This window comes from Calonectris borealis, chromosome 19 (genome assembly GCF_964195595.1).
Source record: "Calonectris borealis chromosome 19, bCalBor7.hap1.2, whole genome shotgun sequence".
Taxonomy (NCBI): domain Eukaryota; kingdom Metazoa; phylum Chordata; class Aves; order Procellariiformes; family Procellariidae; genus Calonectris; species Calonectris borealis.
Window position 1 is genome coordinate 6,418,342 of NC_134330.1, and position 23,062 is coordinate 6,441,403.

Genomic DNA, 23,062 nt, shown 5'->3' on the forward strand with positions numbered 1-23,062 from the left:
GGAATTAAACAGTGTTTATTGAAACCAAGCTCCCCCCATTTAAAGACCTGTTTCTGATTAACATCATTACAAACAAAACCAAAGAAACTGAACATACAAACATACAAAATATGTATAGGCAGGAAATGTGTGCTAAAAATCAGTCAAAAACCCATAGTATTAATTGAAGAGAAAACTGAAGCAATGCTTTGTAGTTGCCTAGATTTCCCTGGGGGATGGAGAGTCAATGCTTATCTGCCTTCCTCAGAAGAGACAATTTTGATTAATATCAGACCCATCTGACTCAGTCTATTAAACCCTGAAGGAAGGATATTCTTCAGATATAAGAGATATGTCTTTGATTAATAATTCTACCATATTGCCATTCCAAGCATTAACAACTGCATGGCACCTGTGGAAAGCGAAAGCCTTTGAATTCTACGGAAAGGAACTAACTTGCGCTAATAGACCTGTTCCCCTTCGTCCGTATCTGAAAGCTGTACGACACCCTTCCTCCTACCGTCTGCTGAACAAGTCAAAGTGTCAAGGTTGTCACTACTTTCTTGCAAAGAAGACACAATGGTTATATAATTCAGCTTTACATATAGTAAGAAAGCAAAGTTACTTCAGACATTCTGAATGGTTTGTCTAAAGACCCTGGCAATCTGTCTAGAGATTCCTCTTTAGAGCTGTCACAGCTTAAGAGACCACAACAGTCTACAATATCGTGGCCATCAGAGCGCACTCTTACCTACCAGGGGCGTATCTTCAGAGAAATGCGTTAAATCACTTAGCCCACTACACTGGACTACCATGCACGGTGTAACTAATGCCAAATTGTCACACACGGGGTGGGGAAAAAGTCAATGTAATATCATCTATTGAGTTTTTCCTGGAAGTTCTAGCTTCAATCATTCAGCGCCAGCCTCCTCACCCTAGTTGAGCATTTCTCCTGATGCTTGCGATCAACCTCTTGCTGTATTCTCTGTAGTTCACGGGTTTGACGTCCATTGCTGTAGCCTTAATACGAGATTCATCCTGTGAAAGAGAAACATGGCATGTAAAAGAAGAACACTAAGCGCTCCAGGCGTTTGGTTCTAACCTCCTTCTGCCCCAGAAACTTACTGCTCTTGGTATCAGGGTTAGCTGGGAGCTGCACCCAGAGCAGCTATGTTGTTTTCATTTGAAACAAGCCAGGCTTGATGAACCTGAGAGGGAGCAGTGTTAATGACAGTGGATCCCTCCTTCAGTCTCAAGACTGACAGTATTTGCTGTAAGCAAGTATCTTTGGAAACTTCTCCCCACAAACGTAAGAGGAGGAAGCTACCTTCTGTGGAGACAAGTCAAACTACGAAAGCCACAGACTACATTATTTGCCTTTTGGGGGATACTTACATTGTAAGTCTCCAGTTTTACTCGGATCCTGAACTCATACGTGTTGAAGTTTGCATTTTGGAACACTTCTTCAAATGCTTGCTCGTTCTGTGAGAAGGACAAAGACAGGTATCAGCTGCAGACACTCCAGGCTTCCGGTAGTACCATGAACTTTCAGAACAGCTCATCTTTTGCTGATGTTGGCAAAGCGGTGGAACTAACTGGATCATGTAGGCAGAGCTGAATCTTCCATCAGATTTTAGATGCCAAAACCGTAACTTAAAGTTTTTAAGAAAAAGTTTAGTTCAAGGTGAAAACTTTTTAGATACCTAAACAAAATAGTGTACAGTTGCACCGAACCTGCAACCAAGTGTACAGAATGAAAATACTATAAATCTACATAAGATTCTCTAATGCTGCTGAACTGGCTAATTCTGATGTTCTGCTATTATCATAAACACTGACAGAGTTAACTATTTCCCTATTAATTGTCTTATTAGGCATTCTGTTTCTCTGCTTATCCATCAAGGCTGTACGTGTCCTTCACATCCTGACACAGACCTATTTAAGAGGATGTTCTATAAAAAAGTGGATGCATGTTTTGAACATGCTTTTATAACCATTAGAAGACTCTGTCATATTTATAACATAAGCTGCTTCTAATTACCATATGAACACTAAACATCATCACCATTTATAACAGACAATTTGTCAAAACAGTAGAAAAGAAGCAGACAAGTTGTGGAGACTGTGGAAAAAGTCTATTTTTGTAAAAATTAGTTGTAAAAACCTTTGCTGACATTCCACAAAAATCCTGCAGCCCCTGCAGCCCCATGATGATACAGACAAGTAATTATTAATGCATTTATCTACCAGATGCACTTGACTTGATCAGTCACTCCAGCAGCAGAGCATCTGATCTGGAATTGAACCCACCTCAGTTTCACTCATATTCCAAGTGTTACATCTGCTGTTTTCAAATGTGCGCAGCACTATTTTACACTACACAGTGATTCTCCTAAGGTTTAGAAAAGCACAACAAATGAAGGTGAACAGGAGTAGCTAGTTTCACAGACTGCAAGATTTAGGCATATCCTTCCTGAATATTAAAAACCCCTTCTTCTGACCATCATATGGATTAGAGGATAAGAAACCTCGCTTAATAAAGCATTTGGCTTCTGTTTCCAGCTCTGCCACAAACTATGCTAACCATTAGTGAGTGGAAAATGCCATTACCATACCAGTCACTGCTACCCTACATTATCTCCTTTAGTAACAAGCCCAGCGGAGAAGCAGATGAAAAACCATGCATGCATATCTATGCTTAGCATGGTCACTGGCTGTACGTGGACTCAATACATACTGCGAGCAGCAGAAAGACTCCCACCAACTTCACAGGATACCACATCAGGTCTTCAGAGAAAAAACACTAAGAAAAGCTCACTGAAAATGCATCAAGTACCATTTTTAAAGGCTCATAAAAGTGTCAAATCAAAAACAATTTCTCCTGGCATACAAAGCATTCCTGCTCAAGGGCTCATTCCATATTATGTTCCATTTTCTATCCTCAGCCATTTCCATTAGGCAGCTCTTCAAAAGACATTGCATGTTTGCACTGTTACATAGGATCTGCTGTCTCTCCTTCCCCACCCAGTTCTCTTCAGTATTAAAAGGACTAAGAAATTTTGTTTGAACTCTAGCAGAGATTAAGCACAATCAAAGTAAGAAAATATTGACAAGTTAAGAATGTCTGAAAATGGCAATGTAGAAGTGCAAGCACATCTAATTAGAATGCCCTAGCAATACATCTTCCTACAGAAGAGGTGTCCAGCCTGCATAATATCACAAAAACTTTTAGCATCCCAGAAGCACAAGCTTTGTACCACTTATCTTAGAGAGCTGAAACGCAGGAAATTTCCAAAAATCATTCTTGTATGCAAGTTACAGGAGAACTAGCTGTGCTTTACAGAAGCGGATGAGGTCTACAACAGTGTCTCAGGACAACCAGGACTACAGCCTCAACAATCTCACCTGCTTCATTTCCCTCCCACAGCCAAGCAATGGGTTAACCAACAACTGGCGTACCTATGGAGTCCTATTATCAACCAGCCTCAGCCTGGGAGCACAGCAATGCTCAGATGCAATTCAAGAACTTATTACGCTTTCCACACCATCATTTAAAAAAAAAAAAACAAACCAAAACAAAACCAAACCACAGTTTTTATGTAGTAGAAAACTAAAACTCAGGAAAAGACTATTTTGTTTGGAAGGAAAGGGAAATGCAGCAGAGAAGCATATAGTGACAACATACTGTCTGTTAGTATTTAATGGCTTACAGCCTTAAAAACTGTTCCAATCTGTCAAAGGAAGATCACTTAAGCATCCCTGCCAATGACCTATTTTACAAGTCATGGTTTTCGTATGACCCACAAAGTCTCTGATGATATTTGGTGGGAAAAAAAGAGCCTTCAGAAGTGGGCTAACACACATTAGTTCAAAAAGCTTCCTGCCTACTTACAAAGATACATACAAAGTGTTCTGGAACTTTTTGGTTTTGTAAACAAATTTTTGGAACACATTAGGGATAATGTTGTTAGTGTTCACGGCTAAAACAGTTTTTTTGCAGATTTTTCCAATCTAGGTACAATGATAAAACAGCCTGTCCTTTCTACTGGAGTCAACATGTGTTAAAGCTGTCAGCCCTCTGAAGGCTGTAGTACTATTGACGAGTAATCAGCTGTCTCTCGAGCTCCAGGTAATAAGGACAGACTGATCTCCAGCTTTGAAGAGCCAAAAGAGCTCAGAGGTAGACAGACTGACTGTGGGAGCAAACTATGGGGGAAACCAGGCAAATCTCTGTTCTCCAGGCAGATGGCCCGTGGAAAATAATCCTGAGGAGAGTAAACAAGTCCCTGCCAAGAACTTCAGACTAGAGAGAAGCAATGATTTGTGAACTTGTAAAAGATACTGAAGTCCAACATCTGGAGAACAATCAGGCCCCTGAGCTGGCCTATCACTCAGAGAATGGGCAAGATCAAATTCTTGCTAAATGAAGCAGAATATCCCGTTCCTTCATATGGCACTTTTGTACTTGTTTTCATAACGCTGTTAATTTCCACAGCAACTACATGAACATAACCCCCTGCCTTTGCCACCTCTGCTGACTTAGGAATGCTATACGTGCACACATAGGGATGAGATCACGCTCTCTTATGGATCAGCACTGGTGTTCCACACACACCTTACATCTTTCTCCCAGTTGCCTTCAAAGTCAACATTAAGAATATTTCCTTACCATGAGGACCAAAAAAAAAGCAAGAAATCTGAGGGCAGCCCAACAACAAGATGTGTGAAACATAGTTCAACTTCCAGACATTTTCTAAAAATACAATAAGCTAATTGACTGACCTTTTCCTTCAGTTCTCCCAGGAAAGCTGCGTTTTGCCCAAGAATGAATTCTGCTGACTCTTGGAAACAAGTCACCCACTGATACTCTAGACAGTCTGCAATGGTCACCTAAGAAACAACAAAAAAACCAAAAGGTTATTTCATCCAGTTGCTTATTCCCCAAGGCAGGCAGAACAAAAGAGAAGTTTATTTCACAGCCATAGAGAGTTTCAAATTTCCAGTCACTATCAGAGCCCTATGTACCGTAGGTACTTTCCATCACCAAGGGCAGAAGGCAGTGACTTACTACCTTTTTTTTTTTTTTTTAAGCATCATAGAAAAACTTAACGGTAAGTTAATATTGACAGTAACTTAACGGAAGTTAATATTGACAGTACATTATGTCACAGGAAAAGGCCAACAAGATCACAGTGGTACATGCTGATGGACATTCAGCTCTGTGCTGCTGTCACTGAGGAGCTGTGAGCAAGAACAGGTAGACCAGAACATCAACCACCAAGGGAGACACCAGCGAGACTGCAAACTGCATTATACTCTGTACATACCTGAGTACTTGAGCATAAACACACGTAATACTATGTTATGAGGAAACTATCAAAACATTCAAGGACAAGACAGAGCAGTAAAAGGATCAAGTACCAGCCTCACATGCATCTTCTGACTGCTTTGACAATAAGGAATGGAAAAAATAGCAAACACACTGTTCTGAAGGCCTTGATTGTACCCTCAGTATCCCCTTTATATTCTACAAGAATGATTCTGCTATGTAAAGTAGTTCATGCATTCCTAGAAGTTATCTGCTAGAAATTATTCAGAAGCAGTTTGTGTTTTAGTGAGACTGCAGGGATAGTTCCCTTCTCTCTGCATGCCCACCTGGCACAGCATTTCTAAAAAGCAGATACAACTCTCACTTAAAATGTAAAACAGAAGAAGGTTCAACACTTATGGTGTAAGCGGGCATCACAATAATAATCCTCAGACAACTTTCTGAAGCAGGCTCCATTAAAACATGAGACAGAACAATACCTACCAAAAAAAATGTACTAAATATAGGTAGCAGCTGTAAAAGTGCAATTACTGCTCTCCAGAAATGCCATTTTACTTCAGTTTATCTTCACTACTGAAGAGGCGTAGGCCATCTGTACTCTGCACTGCATAGTACACTTGGAAACCAGAATCAACTGAGCTAGCATCAACTTTTTGGCAAAGAGAAAAGCTTTTAATTGGAGCACTAGGAAAACAAACTGCTAATCAGCTCAATGAAACATCCCTCACTCAGGTACAGCATACAAGCAATTTAAATATCCTCTAACCCACAGGCACCACAGATAGACAAACAGCACTCTAACACCCCATCCTCTCGAAAGATTTCTATGTGGACTGTACAAGTAAAACAGCGAGAAACACGCTCTCCTCTAATCCGTTTACTTACCAGAAGCATCATGCGGTACTTGAAGTTGGGGAATTCACGATCACACTTTTCACAACGATACAGTCCATTTTGTTGGTCTATCACTTTCTTATTGCAATCCTGAGAGGGACATGCCTGGTACATACAGTTCTCTTTGCGCAGATGTACGACTGTGCCCACACAGCTAAAATAATCCGCCTAGGAGAGTGAGTGTGCAACATTAGCCTCAAAATACTCAATGTTTTCCAATTCTGAATTAACTACAAAGCAAGGCACCCATACTTGGATATTAAGGATTAGAAAGCTTAACAGCTATGGATTATTGAGAAACTGTAAATCAACCCCTCTGTTGCAATCGTTTTCAGGCTTCCATTATGTTAAATAAAGCCCCTACAGCAAGATTATTTTGTGTTTCCATTGCAGGAAACTCCAATTGCTAGGTTTTCTTTAGATAAAGCATATTTGCTTCTCCATTGTGCCTGTTCAAATCTCTACTTTTTCACAGGATTAAGATTCTGCACTTTCCTATGCTTCTTTTGGGAGTCAATACAAAAACCAGAAAGCCTACTGTGTAGTATTACAGATAAGCATTTGATTAAAAACTGTAGCCTACAAAACAAAATACCCCCTCACCACACTAAAATAATGATCCTAATGGTTTAAGACCACGGTCAAGTCTTTCAACAGATAAACAGAGGTTGCTTAAGAAGCATGTGCAAAATATCTCACAGAAAATAGCTGAATTACAGGTAAAGTTTTTTTCCTTAGGTAGAAGTTCTTGTGTATCCCTAATGGCTCAGCACTTAAGTTTGGGGAAAAAAAAAAAAAATCAAAAATAAGTCAAGAAGCAGTATAAGCCTAGAGAGGTTACTGGACTGGAATGCCAGAGACCTGGGTTTTATTCCTAGCTTTTCTATTGACCAAGTGTGCACCCTTGAAAACCACTTCCTCCTAATGCACCTGTTTCTCCTAGAACACTTTGTGCTATTTATATAAACATCTTTGGGGTGAACTCCCCCCCGCCCCCATTTATACAAGGCTTAGAATTCTTCTGCAAACACAGTATCATATTGCAACATCAGCAACAAGCTTGAATTTATTTGGGGGAAAAAAAAAAAAAAAACAAACCAAGCAAACAAACAAAGAGATTTAATAGCATAAATTCTGACGGAGTAAGCACATACTGCTCAACAACTGGACTCCTTCAATAAGCAGAATGCCTGCATAAAGTCTAGCTTTTTATTTTCTCCCCAATACACAAGGCTTGTACTCAATGGCCATGCTTTACCTTATCTCCTTGTCCCAAGTTCTCAGATTTGGCTTCAAACAAAGTTTTCCAATTGGTATTCGCCCCAGATGCTGGCCCACCCCTCACATCAGAGATCGAGGCACATTCCAGAAGCTGCCCCTCGGAGTCAAACCTGGAACCACAAAGATGCACTTCTATTTTTGGATAGCAGACCATAAGCTTATCAAAAGCTTACATTTAGTTTCATGTACTTAATACATGAGGGATTTTTTTTATCAATGATCGCAAAGGAAACAATTACAGTAATTTGTGTATATTGCAAACAAAAACAGCATTTCAGAATAAGTTAATAGTCCGACTTAATTAGCACAGTATTTTATAAACCCACAAAAGGAGGACAGCTTTGTTCTATATAACTGCAATTTGTTTGCCAGCTAGTGGTCAAACCACGCACTGCATGCTTCTTAAAGGCAGACAGATAACAAGATTTAAGGGCATCAAGATATTTCCATAATTAAAATTAAATTACATGGTACCATTATCTTCCCAGCAGCTTTGAAAGAAAAAGCAAATAGCATTGAACAGATTATGCTTCCCCTGTTAAAATAAGAAAGCACTGCTTTTCAGCAAAAGGTTGTACTGCCATCCCGTTCTGGTGGTTTTTGTGATTTGAGAAACACACCAACAAGACTCAAAAACTGAACTTAATTAAAGCGTGACAGTAATAGCTAAGACCCACAATCAATTTTATCTTCAACAACCCTCTGAAGTATGGGAGAACCACAGCCTAATGACGAATGGAGAATACTTTATCCATGTTTGGATGATTTAACTAGCACCTGAAAACCCAGGATTCACAAATCTGATGCTGTCGGCACTTAACCCTATTCATACATACGCCACATCTCAACATATTAGTAGTTATAGTAGACAATTTAGCAACTACCTACAGTAGAAGCAATGAGCCACCAAGAAATCATTTTGTTCTCCTGACAACAATAAAAATTTTATCTTGCTGCCTGAAAAATATCTGATAAGGAATAGACACTGGAAGAAGTCAACATAGTTCCTCCAGTCCATACTAACAGAGTGCATATCAGATTCCACACAATGGAAAAAGCCTGTGAAAAAAAAAAATATTGTTCTCTCAGATAATGCCTCAGAAAGTGGAGCTGGTCAAGTCTGATTTCATGCTGCCTTCCAAGGCTTTGGGTCAGCATGCACTACTCCTATTTCAATTTTTCAAGGTCTGTCATGGAATTACAAGTTTTTGAACTGAACAACTTAAAAAAGACAGCCTTTCAGGCTCTACTGCTTTCAAGGAAGAGAAGTTTCTATAACCCTGGAACCCATATCCTCTGCTACCTTTCTTCAGTACTATACAGACTGCTCAAGTACAGAGAAACAGAATAAAACAAATACCCCACAGCAGGCTGGATGAATCAATATAAACACACACTCATACCATCCTCGGAGCTTAAAGGCCTCTGGGCTATCAGGGTTGATGACAACTGTACTCGAAGACAGGACAGACAGGCTTCTGCCACCAAAATCAGAGACTCGGGCTCCTTTGATGGCTATCACAGGTTGTCTAGAACCATCAAACTGTTCAGCCTGCATGTGTGAAGAAACAGAAAACATTAGTAGCACGCTACAGTAAAGGTACTGAACTTGCAGTCATAATTCACAGATCATGACAAGAGACCAAATCCGAAACAAGCTATCTTACTGTATTTAGAAGGTAAGGTTTTAAATTATATCACTAGGAGTTTAAGAAAAGGCAGCTAACAATTAAACACCCCATTTCCTGGGGAAGCAGAGAATCCTTAAGTCACAACACTGGTTTGGAAAAATAGGGTTGGTCCCCTCCATTAGGGTTTTACACAAGGATTTTAGAAAGGGTAATGGGTTATAGGAATGGAGGTTTCTCCAAACAGGAGACATTATCTAGTCAGATGAGACTCTTCAGGAGATGAAGCAACTCACTTGGCTTGATTGAGCCAATCATGTCTATTCTACTACAACTTAAAAAGTAGAAGTGTAGGTATGCTGACCAAACACTTTTTCTCAACTTTCCATTTGCTGTTTTTAATCTTGTAAAGCTGTTTTAATGCTGTTCAATTGCCATCAGTTTGTTATCTGACATTAACTAAAGTCTGACACTAACAAAGATCCTCTTGGCATAAGAGAGGTTTTGAAAGGTATAGATTTTCTGGACCCAGCACCACTTAGCAAGCAAGGGGAGAATCACGTGCTTGAAGATTACAAACGAGCTGGAGTTCGCAGTAGCATTCACTAGATCCACGAGATGCAAAAAGAACACAACACATATCCCAGCACTCAGGGCAACGACTGCTATAAAGGAGATACAGATTCTAACCCTAACTGTGCCAGCTGCAAGCCATACGTCACTTCCCCTCAATGCTTGTTGTTGTCTCTATTCTCAAGCAAGCAAACATTTAACTTTGTCAAATGCAGACCCTGATTCTGTTAGAAGAGTTATGCCAGAAATTGATTACCGGTAGCCTCTCCTATAACAACCTGGTTCAACCTCAAAACTTTGTGATATTGAACTTCAGTTTACTTCATTTATATCAGCAGATGGCTAATGGTGTTTAGCTACCTACAATATCAGTGCACTTGATCATTTAGCCATAAAGCATCACTGTCAAGCTGGCAGGATCACTCCCATTTTATAGACTGGAACATAAATCCCTGAGTATCTATAACACTGCTGGAAAACAAAGTAGCCTGTTAAAAGGATAAAGAAGCAGTTTACTGCAACTATTCAAACTTTCAATTCCAAGGCTCTGACGCTTTAAACTCCTAGTCTGAGATACAGCCTCTCAACCCCCTAGTTAAGCAGCAATTTATGCAGGGTAACATGCATCCCCCCCCTACGAATAAAATTAATCTCAAATGAGACAGCCATAGCCACCGGGCTTTTCTATAATCAAACTGCAACTCGTACCCTTTCCTAAACCAGAAGCCTGTTATCTTCAGGCTTTGGGCTTGAGACATAATGTCTGCAGTTGTACAGAACACGTTAGTCAGATCATGTCAGCAATTTGTCAGGGAAAGGTTAAGAACATCACACCTGAATGAAACCAGACCGTCTTTCACCTTCTCTCTGCCCCTGATCCTTAAACACCCAGGACTGTCTCAGTGCTGTGTCCATCTCGGATGACAACAGCACACTCATTTCCTCACCCTACACAAAGGAACCTTTGCTTAAGAACACGTAAGAGAGCACATACCTCATTTCCCCACAGTGTAGCTGTCACCATTTTCCCTGATGTATCCATCAGATGCACGTTCCTCTTTGATACCTCCCTATTGTTAGCTTTCACTGTAATTTTAGTGACATCTTCATAGCTCTTACAAATTCCAATTACATCTGAAAAACAGTTATAATTTAGAGTTACTCAAGGGTCACAATTGGGGAATACAAGATCACAAGAGAAGAATTCAAACCTACTGTCAGATTTTTACCTTGTATCCTAGTTCCCTATTCAAATCAAGTCTGATATGGAAATTAAGTGTATTACGGTAGGAATGCTCCACTACAGAACTCTTCAGTGCTTTATTTTGTTGACTAATTCATCAAGATATTCATGAATGCAAGCCTCACCACATTAGCGAGATCAAGGCATTGCACTATCTTTTCCCATCACATTCTGTCAGAGGACTTCAGCCCTGATCCTGTAACACACATTCTTGCTGTTTAGGCGCCAGTCTCTCAGGCAAGGCGTTTCAAAGTGACTGTAACACGACGAAGCAACTGGCTAGTGCCTTCACTGTAGCCCCGTGACCGTAAGTTGCAACTTAAACAAGTCTGCATGTTTGGGTAGTAAGAGCAACACAAACCCCTTTGCTCTCCCTAAAAATATACCGTTTTTAATATTGCAAATCTACCTTTAAAATTCCTAGCTGAATGCCTCTGAATCACAGGCATCTTGTGCCTATGAAACCTGAGAACCCTCGCCCCCACCCAAGCCTCTGATTTTTCCGGACTACTCTGCCCAACAAATTACAGAAAAACAAACCTCCAATACTTCACAAAGCAAGCCAAAACAGTCATGCAACTTGGACTTGGATGCAATGCATTATGCCAGAATCACTACAGAGATAATTAGATAGTGAAAGAAAGCAAGTCCATGGAAGGTATGAAATGCACACGTGCTGAGCAAGGACATTCTTCTTTCAGCCCTTTTCTGTGGAAAACAATGATCATAGTACAACAAACAAGTATCATTTACTGTCTTTAGTCTGAAGCACAAGTTTGAAGAAAAATTACATATTGTTAGCAGAACAGGGCAGAGGCATCTTAACAGCAAAACTGCCTGAGGTATTTTTAATGGCAACCATCACTGGATAACTTCATTTAAGAGATCACAACACTCGCAGCATTGTATGCTCACTACCTCCCCGGTATTCGGGACACAAAAGTAAAACTTCAAATCTTTAGAGCTTGCCATTTTGCTGCTTAGACTGACCAACAATTGAGTCTTTGGGTGTGTTCTCCAAGTCAGAGATGGATACAAACTCAAACTGAACAGATGGAAGATGCTGGGCATCATCACAGGGCTCAACTGAAGTCTCGTGAGTGAATGTAATCTCATAGTCATTCTTAACAGCTGTATATTGCTTGTTAGCAGTCTTCAGATTGCCTTTGGTAAAATAATACACCTACAGGACAAAGCAATGAAACAGAGGATATTATCAGAAGTCAGACAGAGAAAATAGATTGTGTCCACCTTACTATGCTGAAGTTCCTCTTTTCTAGCTCATGTCAGTCTATGAAAGCACAACGCTACCATACCTTGTTCAATTCAATGAGTGGAAAGAACTTGTCTGCTTGATCATTGAATGCAGTAGCTCTAATCTCACCCTGCAGGAAAATAGGAGTGCTGGTCAGAACTGAAATTTGGCATGAAAAAAAATAAAAAGAAATCTTTGCAATGTTAAGTGGCATCAGTTCTACAGACACAGCACGGTCTGCCAGGCTAGCTCCAGGCACGTGAGAAACAAACAACATTCTCCTCACATTTGTAGTTATAGCTAAAACGACGTATTCTATACCTGACCATCAAATTTCATATTCAAATCTCATTAGTATATCTAGAGCTTCAGAATGAAATGCGTAAGAACTACATACATCATATATACACCTCTGAAAGGTACTCGTAAAACTGGCATTAATTGGCATTACATGCAAAAAAAAAATTCAAATAGATCACACAGCTCCACAAGTTAGCACACAGTATATTGTGATAACTCCCACTCATACATGATGTCAAGTCTTTAAGTAAGAATTAGTAACAATTAAAAACTCACTAGATATAAATAGTTTCAAAAAAAAAATTAAATACAGACAGTATGCCGAGAAAACAAATGGCCAATGACAACATGTTACGTTATTAACCTCACATTTTATACTAAACATAATCTAGCAGAATCTTGTTTGTTTTCATGAGAGAAGGCTGTAATTTGATAAGAGGTTTGACAAACTGCAAGTTTAGTTAGATTAACCGGATACCATTCCCCAAACAAACCACAGATGAAATTCTCTAGTATTACAATAATTTGTACTCCGATTTCCTCATGAAAATGAAAGCTTGTAACTTGGAGACAACGATCCTCTTACTCCCTGTTTTGTAACATGTATCTAAGCAAGGATGAGATCTCATTCTCAATCTACAGGAAACTACCACAAACCAAAGTATTGGGTTGTCAGTTTCCTGTTTCCTTCATATTTTGAAGCTGCAAAAATTTAGTCACACACTATAGTCTTTGATGAAAAATAATCAGTAATGCCATATATGTAAGACTTAATTCTGGATAAAAACTGGGTCGTTGATGTTCAACTTAATGAATACAGGAATATAAGCTTCAGTCATAATAAAAAAACAGCATTTCCTATAATACACTTTATTTCTTCTATTCTGTCTTTATGAAGGGTTCATCAGCATCTGACATAATTAGCTTTTTCTCAACATATGACACTTACGCTTTCATCAACTAGCTCTATAGAAAAGAGCTTTCCTTCACCACGGGAGTTGCTCCACGTGCGGATCTGGCCTTTTTGGGTAACACGAGCACAAATGGTCCACCTGAAACCGTGCAAGAAATCACTGTTCTGTGTGGTTTTTGTTTGTTTGTTTGTTTGTTTTAAAGAAGAGATTGAATTTACAAGCCTTTGGAACTGGAATGTCACTATTTAAAAGCCAGAATCTTTCCACCGCTTTTCTGCTGCTTTCTATTTTAATGGCCTAGACCATTAAAGGCAGAAAGTTGTAGAGAAAGCAGCAACAAAGCCAGCCATAAAGCATCTAGTATGATAATAATAGCAAACAATCCTTCTGCATAGAAGCAGGCCTCAAATCTTTTACTCTTCTAGGGTACATTTCTCATACAGCAGTTTGCCTGTTCTGAAAAGCCACGCTACAACTCAAGAGCTCAATTATAGGATTCGCATTTAACTTGGGTAATCAAATCAGTTTGCATAACTTAAAAATGTCATTCACGAAATAATTACATCCTCATGCTTTTCAACAGAACAGTAGCCAAAGTCAATAGCTTACTGAGCTGCTTTGTCATTAAGTTACCAAAAAGAAGGTTGCTTTAGGAAAAAAAAAGAGAAGTCAATTGATTTTCAACTAAAATATTAAAAACCTATCAAGCTCAGCAGGGTAACTTCACCAAGACAATGCAAAGGCAAATCTCAGATTGTCAGAGTGTGGATGAAATTAAAAAAAAAAACCAAACCAAAAACCAAACAAGAAACAAAAAATAAACCAAAACCTGTACAGCTGTTTTTGTGGAGGGTTTTTTTTTGGGGGGGGTGGGGGGTGGGGGGGGTGGTTTGTAGTAGATTTGTTTTATTGTTGGTTTTGTTTGTTTGAAGTTAACCAATAAACTCAAAAGAACTCAAAGAATGATTTGACAGAGATTCATACACGAGAAAGCAAAAAGAAGCTATTGTTCCTTCATGCCTGTGACATTGAGTAATACCTGGCATACCACGATAACTCACTTAGATTGGTATGGGTTCAAGCTGGCAATTGGCACCACTTTGGCCTGCGATCCCCCTGGTGTCTTCACTGAGCTGGGAGCACCCGCTTTACCAAACTGGTTTGAGGGAGCATGGTACTTTGGAGCAGAAGGACCTTTCAAAAACCACAACAAAGCATAAAGAATTTCAGACAGCCTTGCAGACAAAAGCCAGGTTAAAACCAACTCACGGTGCAAGGTCAGGCAGAACTTTTCCCACCACGCTATGGGGAGCTGCATAAAAGGCAAAGTTCTACTTAACCCTGGGTAGGCACTTAAAGCTCCATTCACTGTGCCATGTGGACACCACAGAGTGGCTAAAAGTTTGTTGAATCACTGCTGCTCTTGGTCACAAGTATTTTCTAGGCTGCAAACTGCTGCAGAAGAGACACTCTCAAACCTTTAGAGCACTTGCAGTGTAAGTGGAGATGTGTCCAGAGTCAATCACTTAAACACGGTCTAAGTGGGAAACAACTAGTTAGCAGTAAATTCTCTAAAATATGGCACATCAGGCTTTAGATCTACACCATTTGGGGGAACAACTAAGGAATGGTACACCACATCAAATAATTTCCTGACATAAAGCAATACTGCTAATTCCAAACTGAATCTTGTCAATATGTAAGCATAGAACTCTTATGATCAGTTTTAAGTACAGAAAGGAAGAGCTTGTTTTCTGCTGCAGTAAGCAAGTGTCAAAATTTTACTATTTCAAAATACTTCTTAAACGCAGGGGTAAAGAATACAGACAGGTTAAAGCAGTACCAAGAGCTAGGACTGACAAATTTTTTGCTTCAAAAAAGTCCAGAGGCTGACGTTTAAATTGACTGTCTTTTTCAGTATCTCACTATTTAAAGTCTCAATCAAAAAACTGTATTTATAAATGTACTATCAAATAATTTCAGTCCTGTACCGCCTGAACTGTTTGGCCTCAATCTCAGCATCGATAATACACCTGTTGGCCAGCTCCAAACTGAAGCCTACTTGCGTGTCCACAGAGCACTGTTTCAAAAATGCAAAATTGCATCAGACTAGATGTTCAGTTTAGAGTGCTTCGTCAAAGTTGTTTCCTTTTTTTCTTCCTTAGGGAAGAGGAGGGAAGGGGGAGAGATTTTTTTTTCCCCTTTTTAAAAATTTATTATTAAATCCAAGTGTACAGTAGCCAATTCACCTTGTCAACCTATGGGTTAGTCTTCAATGGAGTGTTTCTTGTGCCATTATAGAAAGGATCTTTCTTAAATTTAAGCTGTAGTTTTGCACTGCACAAATGGAAACAGAATTCCTGCCCAGGATTACTCTTACCTGCGACTGACAAATTGCCATTTTGTTGCTGTGGTTTGCTGGGTGCTGGGTTTGCTGCTGGAGCTGAGGAACGTTGCTGCCCTTGCCCTGGTAATCGAATGGAAAAAGAGACCATATAGTACAGTAGGGAGCACAGAAATTAGAACTACCCTTAAGCCTTTTTAGGAAATAAGACTTGCATGAAAAAAATAATTTAAAACACAGAGAACACATGCTAAAATTCAGGTGTTATAAGACACAGCAGTGGCAAGCTATCTGTTGAACAATATTACCATGCAGGAATTTCAGTCAGATCTCTTTCCTCAAGCAACTGCTTTCTACTTTGAAAGAATTCAGGGTTGACAGTTATTTAAAAGGACAGCACTGAAGTAATCTTGACAACTTCTCAGTTTTTATAGGCTTCTATTGCTCTGACAGGTAGTTTCTGCTACTACCTAACAGCTAAGACAAAAACTGTAGGAGAATTCCCTCTTAAAACTCAGAAGGGACCAAAAACCCACTGGGTAAAGCAAACCTGAAGTTAACACAAGACGAAAAAAACCACCTGCTATATTTTATTTCTAAAATATGAAGATATTTAATGCGGGGATGATGGCACCTTAATTTCAGCATTCACCAGGGTTCCTCTTGGGACACAGCAGTATATTGCATAGGGAGCAAAGTGGTGCCATAGTAAGTACATATCGTACTTTTTTTTTTTTAGATTCCAGGACTTTTACTTGCCTTATATCGATGATAAATTACAAGAGAAAGAGCAGAGTGACATATCTAGAGAAACGGTACATTAGAATACTAATCTACAGTTCAAAAATTTGAATTACTTTACACAACAATTGTCCTATCATATTTTACCTCCAAATGAGAAAACAACCAACATTTTTGACTTTCTGGATGCAACTAACTCTTAAGCCATCGGTTTGCAGAATTCCCAGACCTGAGCAGGCAAAGCCCCCCCTGATTTGGGGTGTGAGGAGTAAGAGAGTCAGAGAAAGTGGAAAAGAAGGTCAGACCTAGCCCATAAGCACCACGAGGAACAAAAGCAGAGAATCCCAGAACAGAACGGCAAGCAAGGATGGCACAGAAGTAAGGTAAAGGAGCAGAAGCCACACAAGGACACCCTGATGTAGTGCTGCCTGATGTGTAGTCTACAGAGGTAACCCTGTGGTTATTTTCAATCCAAAACAAGGTCCTTGCACAAACCAATGTGCTCCTCTAACTTGCCGCAGTAGAGTCACATCCATGAACTGGTGACAGCAGTCTCCCTGGTAACAGAGTGACGTCAAACAGCAATGTGTATTTACTGCAGAATCCACTAGATGGAGAAGCCAGATTTCACCCTCGCTCAGCTGCCTCAGGTACTCAGAGGACCCAGTCAGGGTCAGTGCTCAACACTCCAAATTCATTTTGTGTAAGAGAAGAAGGAAAAAAACCCAACAAAACACATTAAGAGAAAAATATGCCTGGTCAGGAAAAGCATATTCAAGAAGAACAGGAATGTGCATATGAAACAGCGAGAGACTTCCTTGCTACTTTTGTTCCAAGTGTTTTTTTTCCTAGGACTTTTTAATTAAAAAAAACCACCAAAAACCAAACAAAAGACCACCACATACATTAGAACACTTATGTATTATGAAACACAAATTCACGTTTTAATGGCTGCCTACCCATAGCCTGGTGTTTCTCAACAGATTAAGAATATATTAACACATCTGTGCATGTGTTCAAATACAGAAGTAGCAGAAACTTCTCTTCAATTTTCTCGCTTGTAGAGTCTAGGGACTCCTAAACTATGATTTTTGGTGGCTGGTAGCCTACAGATCACTTAAGGTACTCATAAAACTGACTCCTCTGCCTGGTTTTCACTGTTAGTTTTTATTAGCAGAAGCTGAAAAAAAAAAACCACTTGAAATACCTGATCAGATTTCTGCTATATATACTAGGCTAGTCAAACGCAAGACCTTTGGCCAAAGCCAGCCACACAGCCCGCTCTAACGTAATAGCCATGGAGCAGCACTCCTCGGCTGCCAGTAATTTGTTACCAAGAGTACTGCTACAGTGCCATGGGGACAGAAGACCTGTCCCAGAACTGAGCAGCAGCACGGCAGGGGGAAGAGGAAGGAAGAAAATGCACTTTGAAAGAATGCACGCCAAATTGCGATGGTGGGTAGGGCAAGAATAAATAGTTCAAGTGAATGTATAAGTACACAAACATTTCAACATTGAAAGATTAATGACAGAAGTTAAACATAAGTAGCAAGTAATTGTCATAGTAAGAAGAAAGTCCAGCATCAGAGTAATTTGAATGAGATTAATGACAGTAATAACATTACCATCTAGTTTTCCACAAGAACTAAACTGCTCAATCTTAATTTTCAATACTATTATGAAATGCTGCCTGAAAAGTTTTTATGGTATGTATTAAGAAGATAGTGTCTGCAGCTTCCTTGTTAGGCAGATTAACCTCCTACTGCTCAAGCGTAAAGTGGCCAAAAGCCAGCTTCTCACTCCCCGGGTCCTACTGTGGTATTACAGTCTAGGAAAGAATAGTCCTTAATCCTAGGTCTAGCAATTTGAGATCTGTATTTCAAGTAAGACCAGAAGTAGGACTAAACGTTCTTTTTAAAATACATTAACTTTTTTTCCATGAAAACCACAAAGTGCTCTTAGATACCCATTCTGCATTAGTTGCATGTTTCTCAAAAATACAGTCTCTCAATATATACATACTTATATATACTCTCTATATATATATACTCAATATATATATACTCTCTATATATATATACACATACTATATATATATGTACACACACACACACTTAAAGAATCTGCAACTTGAAATACACCTCTGCCATTTTATTAAGGCCTTCATGACAAATCAGGCAGCCCCGCAGAGCAGAAAGGTTGAGTTAAGCATACTTAATCTAAGCTATTACCATCTTCTGTAACCGAAACCTTATTTAGTATCAAATAAAAGGGTATGAAGTCTGCAGAATAACGTCAGTGTTAAAATGAAATACACATCACATCAAATTCGGCATCTCTTAACTATCTAGTGCAAGACCACGCTTACTATGATCATAGACCTGTAACATCTCCAAAAGCATTTAGATTTCAAAACTTCATTGCTGAGTACTTTTGTAAACCCAAATGAAAAATACATCTTTGATCAAAGTCATGGTAATTTTACCAAAATTTATAGTCTTAAAGATATATTTTCAGCTCAGTTCTGTAAAATATCACATTCCCAGTCGTTTCTAAGCAACGATGATAACTGAAAAACACTATAGTTCACAAGCTCTTGTTATCACACAAGCAAGGGAAATGGGAGAAAGACACAAAACAGTCTGCTCAATAGCTATTCTGAAAATCTTGGTCTCTACAGCAACTGTGGGATTAAACCATAAAATCTGAGATGTCAACACATTTTTAAACAGCAATTAGCTAAGTAACTATCAAAGGAACAAAGGCTCATTTAACAAACGCCCCTCTAATTCCCTAGGAAAAAGAAAAGTTAATGAAGAAAGATGTCTTTGCCTTTGCAACAAAGTCTAATTTCTACTTCAATTATTAAAGTAGATTTTTAACCAGAATGGCAGTGTACCTACCACCGTTTGTCCAAAATATCCTACAGAAAATTGTTGCCACTAATGTGTGGTCCCTTAGTAATAAAAATATATTAATTCCCTTCCACCAGGAAAAAAAAAATTCTTCAAGAAGAGCTATTTGCTATTAAATTTCAGCCATTATCTGTATATACATCAATGACAGAGGTGTTCAAATATTTTCTTTAAGTGCTTATTATCCTCTCTCTTTTTTAAAGATCAGAACTGGAAGAACAGAACATACTTTTGAACATATCTCAGGGGGGAAAAATATATTCATTCAAAAAATGTTTGCCTGAGAACTGTAAGCTCAGCACATGAAACGAAGAACACAGTTACTTGTGCAACATAATAAAAACAAAAGATTCATGGCAGGTCAGATTAAGGTCCACTCAGCACATCACCATTTTTCAGATGGCAGGGTAGGAACGGGTGCTTAGGAAAGTCTGTATGCTGGCCATGTTTTCATACCAGTCTCTCATCTATGTACTTTGAGCAATCTAAGTTTTAGTGCTTCCTGAACCTAACGTTCATGCAGAGGATGTATTGTTATGTTTAACAGCCTTTAATGGATTTTTCTTTCACGTCTAATTGCTTTTTGAACCTGTGCCAATTTTTGGCACCTACCTCAATAAATTCCATAATTTAGCTATGCACTGTTTGGGGGTGCAGTACAGCCTTTGTTTTAAAACCACGACCTGACAATATGAGAACTAAAGAGCATCAAATGAATGTAGAAAAGAAAGACACATTCATCATTCTTTATTCATCCCTTCCATGCCGTCTTATACTTTTATAGATCATTATTACATCTTCCTCCTGCTGTTTGCTTTCCAGACAGAAGAAATTATAATCTATTTGATTACTCATTATGAGGAGACATAGAATAGCTTCCGCATACTTACTGGAACTCTAGGTAGAGACCACTAACATGTAATAAAAACCTGTCAATGTTATCATAAGGTAGAGATACTTCCCAATACCATGTAGAGACTGAAGCTTCAGCCATGGTGTAGAGTTTATGAAAATATGAACAAAACCCATTTTGTGTTACAAAATAGAAAGGATTTTCAAAATCTGGACATCACTGTTCCAGGCATAAAGAAAGCTGAACATGTCTGACTGCTTCTTTTTAAACAAAAAGAAACAGACAACTGAAAGACTATCGTAACAGACAGTCTGTTCAGAAAGCATTTGTTTACAGAGGACACTCACCTTCATTGTATGGCACCGGATTGCCAATATTCCCACCAACCTTATCAGCAGTTTTCAGAACATCTAAATCCATCAGTATAACCACTCTCCTACAAACATAGAATAAACAGCAAGTTTATTCTTGCCCTCCCTCTGCAAGTCTATCAGACTCTGAATATCCTCTGTGTGCAGATAAGAGAACCAACCATTAGGGGCTGATTCTTTGGAGGAGGGATCTGGAAGACAAAAGCTCTCCACCACTGTCAACTCTCATGAGGTACAAGTAGGGTTGAAACAGTATCACATTTCATCAAGGACAGCCGATGGCAGGCTGAATGGGCACACAAAAATAGCTTGAAACAACATAGTGTTTTAAGTATCAAAACCATGCCAGATTTTACAAGAGAACATATTCCCTGACTCAAAAGAAGTTATATTCCCTCCACAAAAATGCTGAATAAAAAAAACACAGAACCTCAGTTCATATTCTCCTAGACACATACATAGTTTTTCTATTATCACTTCACTCAGATCCCTTCTTATTTTGCAGTATCTTACCTCCCTTCCCTCAAATTTTCATAAAAGACCAGATTCCACAACACCTAAGAAACAAGAAATCTTCACTGTTTCTCTTCCACAGCAGATAATTTAAAGTGAATTTTCATGAAACTTTGTACAATTTGGAGTATTCCAACTGGAAACTTTAAACTACTAAATCACAGTACTAGATATATCTAAACCCACTGCAGTCACATTCTGTAATTTTTTTTCCTGCTATTGCTTATGCTGTGTACTTTCCCCCCTGCACCCTAAAGGCTGAGTATTTTCAGATAAACCCAATCAAAAGCATTTGGCCTCTGCTTAGTCACAAAGGACAGAGCACCCACTAGTGCAGCTGCCTCTCTGTAGAACCGTACTATAAGAAACATATATACCTTCCATCTTTCAGGCTGTTGACAATGAATCTGTTAACCTGGCAAATACATTGGGCTGATAAGCGTTCCTCTTCCACCAGCGAGTTCAGCTGTGTCGCCAACATGAATGCTGCAGAAATAGAAAAAAAAACAATGAAACAATTAACACATGCCAGCCTTAAACGGGACTGCCACGGCTGGCCACTTTTCCAGCCAGTCTGCTAGTGTTGCATTAGATCTACAACTTGCTCAGTTAGTTAACACACAGAAAACAGTGTAACTGCTAACAAGTCACAAAAACTGAGGATGAACTATACTGTATTTATTCCCGAAACTTCAGAGTGCAGTGATAGCTAGAATGATCATATATCAAAGAAGTCAGAAAAGGATTAAGCTAAATTGCTTTAAAATCACTGTTACAAAAACATGTATAGGTTTCTATAATTTCATTATACCTGGTAGTGAGTTAATTGCTTAAAGCTCACAAAGAAAGTTCCAGAAAAGAAAGATTTTGCCTAAATGTTAAAATGCAGTTGCACACTTCAGAGTCTGTGGTCCCCATATAAGCCACATTCTCCTTCAATACTCATTTCCTCACGATGCACCTAGACACTAGACCGGAAACTTTAGCACCGCTAGTATCTCCACACTTATAAAAATCTCACTTCTGTCGTACTTACAGGAAAGTGTGTTAACCCCATCACTCATCAACACTCGGTAACGCGGTGGCCCATTTCCTGTAGCAATAGCCCGTATATTCTACATGGAAACAACAGATTATTAGTTCTCATTTGTTCAGAAACTCTTCAAAAACATAAAGTGATATCATTAGCAAGTGATCTATCTATTCATTTTTATTTTTGAGCACTGACATCCACAGCGTAGCCCAAGTCACGTAAAACGAAACTAAGAGTACATCAGCCTTGCTCGGCTCCTCTGCAAGAGGAAATTCGGCTGCACTCAGAAGCCTGCACGGTAGCGGACGCTAACAGGCTGGCACACGAAGTAACGGAGGGTACTCACGATGACTTGCAGCACGGGCTTGGCGATATCCTCCCCCTGCATTATGGCCTGGAGAAAAGAAAAAGAGACCCTCAGGAAGGTGCCACCACCGAGACCCACAGCTGAGGAGGGATTGCCGTGGAACGGCCAGAGACACAGGAACGGCCGTCAGCGCTGGACCCGGCCAGGGCCCTCCCGGGACCGGGCCCAGCTCCAGGCCTGGTTTCTCCCCTCAGGACCGGGCCGGACTTGCCCACCCCCTTCTCCCCGGGCCCAGGCCCGACCCAGTCTTTGCCCCCCAGGACCGAGCCGAGCCTAGGCCAGGCCAGACCCCCCCATCCCACGGTGCGCGGGGCCACTGACGCGGGCCCCTCACCGCAATGGCGCCCTCGCTCAGCCGCACGCTCATGGTGCTGCGTCTCCCGCCGCGCTCCGCCGCTGCCGCCAAATCCTCCCGCCGCCCGGAGCCGTGCCCCCTCCTTCCGGCGCGCCCTTACGTTTACGCTGCACGTGACCCGGCCGACAGCAGTACAACGCTTCTATTGGCTGCCCGGCGCCGTACGGCGGAAGC

At 39.9% G+C, this 23,062-nt stretch overlaps 1 protein-coding gene across 2 annotated transcripts; it reads right to left on the bottom strand.

Annotated features, from left to right (window-relative positions):
• RPA1 (replication protein A1) lies at positions 1 to 23,002 on the bottom strand. 2 transcript variants are annotated; one of them, XM_075168727.1, is made up of 17 exons: positions 22,868 to 23,002; positions 22,513 to 22,560; positions 22,170 to 22,248; positions 21,511 to 21,619; positions 20,597 to 20,685; positions 15,777 to 15,863; positions 14,458 to 14,590; positions 13,432 to 13,534; positions 12,244 to 12,312; positions 11,918 to 12,110; positions 10,679 to 10,818; positions 8,887 to 9,035; positions 7,461 to 7,593; positions 6,194 to 6,370; positions 4,762 to 4,869; positions 1,375 to 1,461; positions 1 to 1,017 (listed from the first exon to the last, which is right to left on the bottom strand). In XM_075168727.1, exons 1-17 carry the CDS (start codon positions 22,898 to 22,900, stop codon positions 910 to 912), a joined length of 1,845 nt encoding a protein of 614 aa, XP_075024828.1. In that variant the 5' UTR covers positions 22,901 to 23,002; the 3' UTR covers positions 1 to 909. The 2 variants fall into 2 exon arrangements, with proteins under 2 accessions (XP_075024828.1, XP_075024827.1); XM_075168726.1 differs by having other exon boundaries at positions 1,375 to 1,631.
• Positions 23,003 to 23,062: the final 60 nt, after the last annotated feature.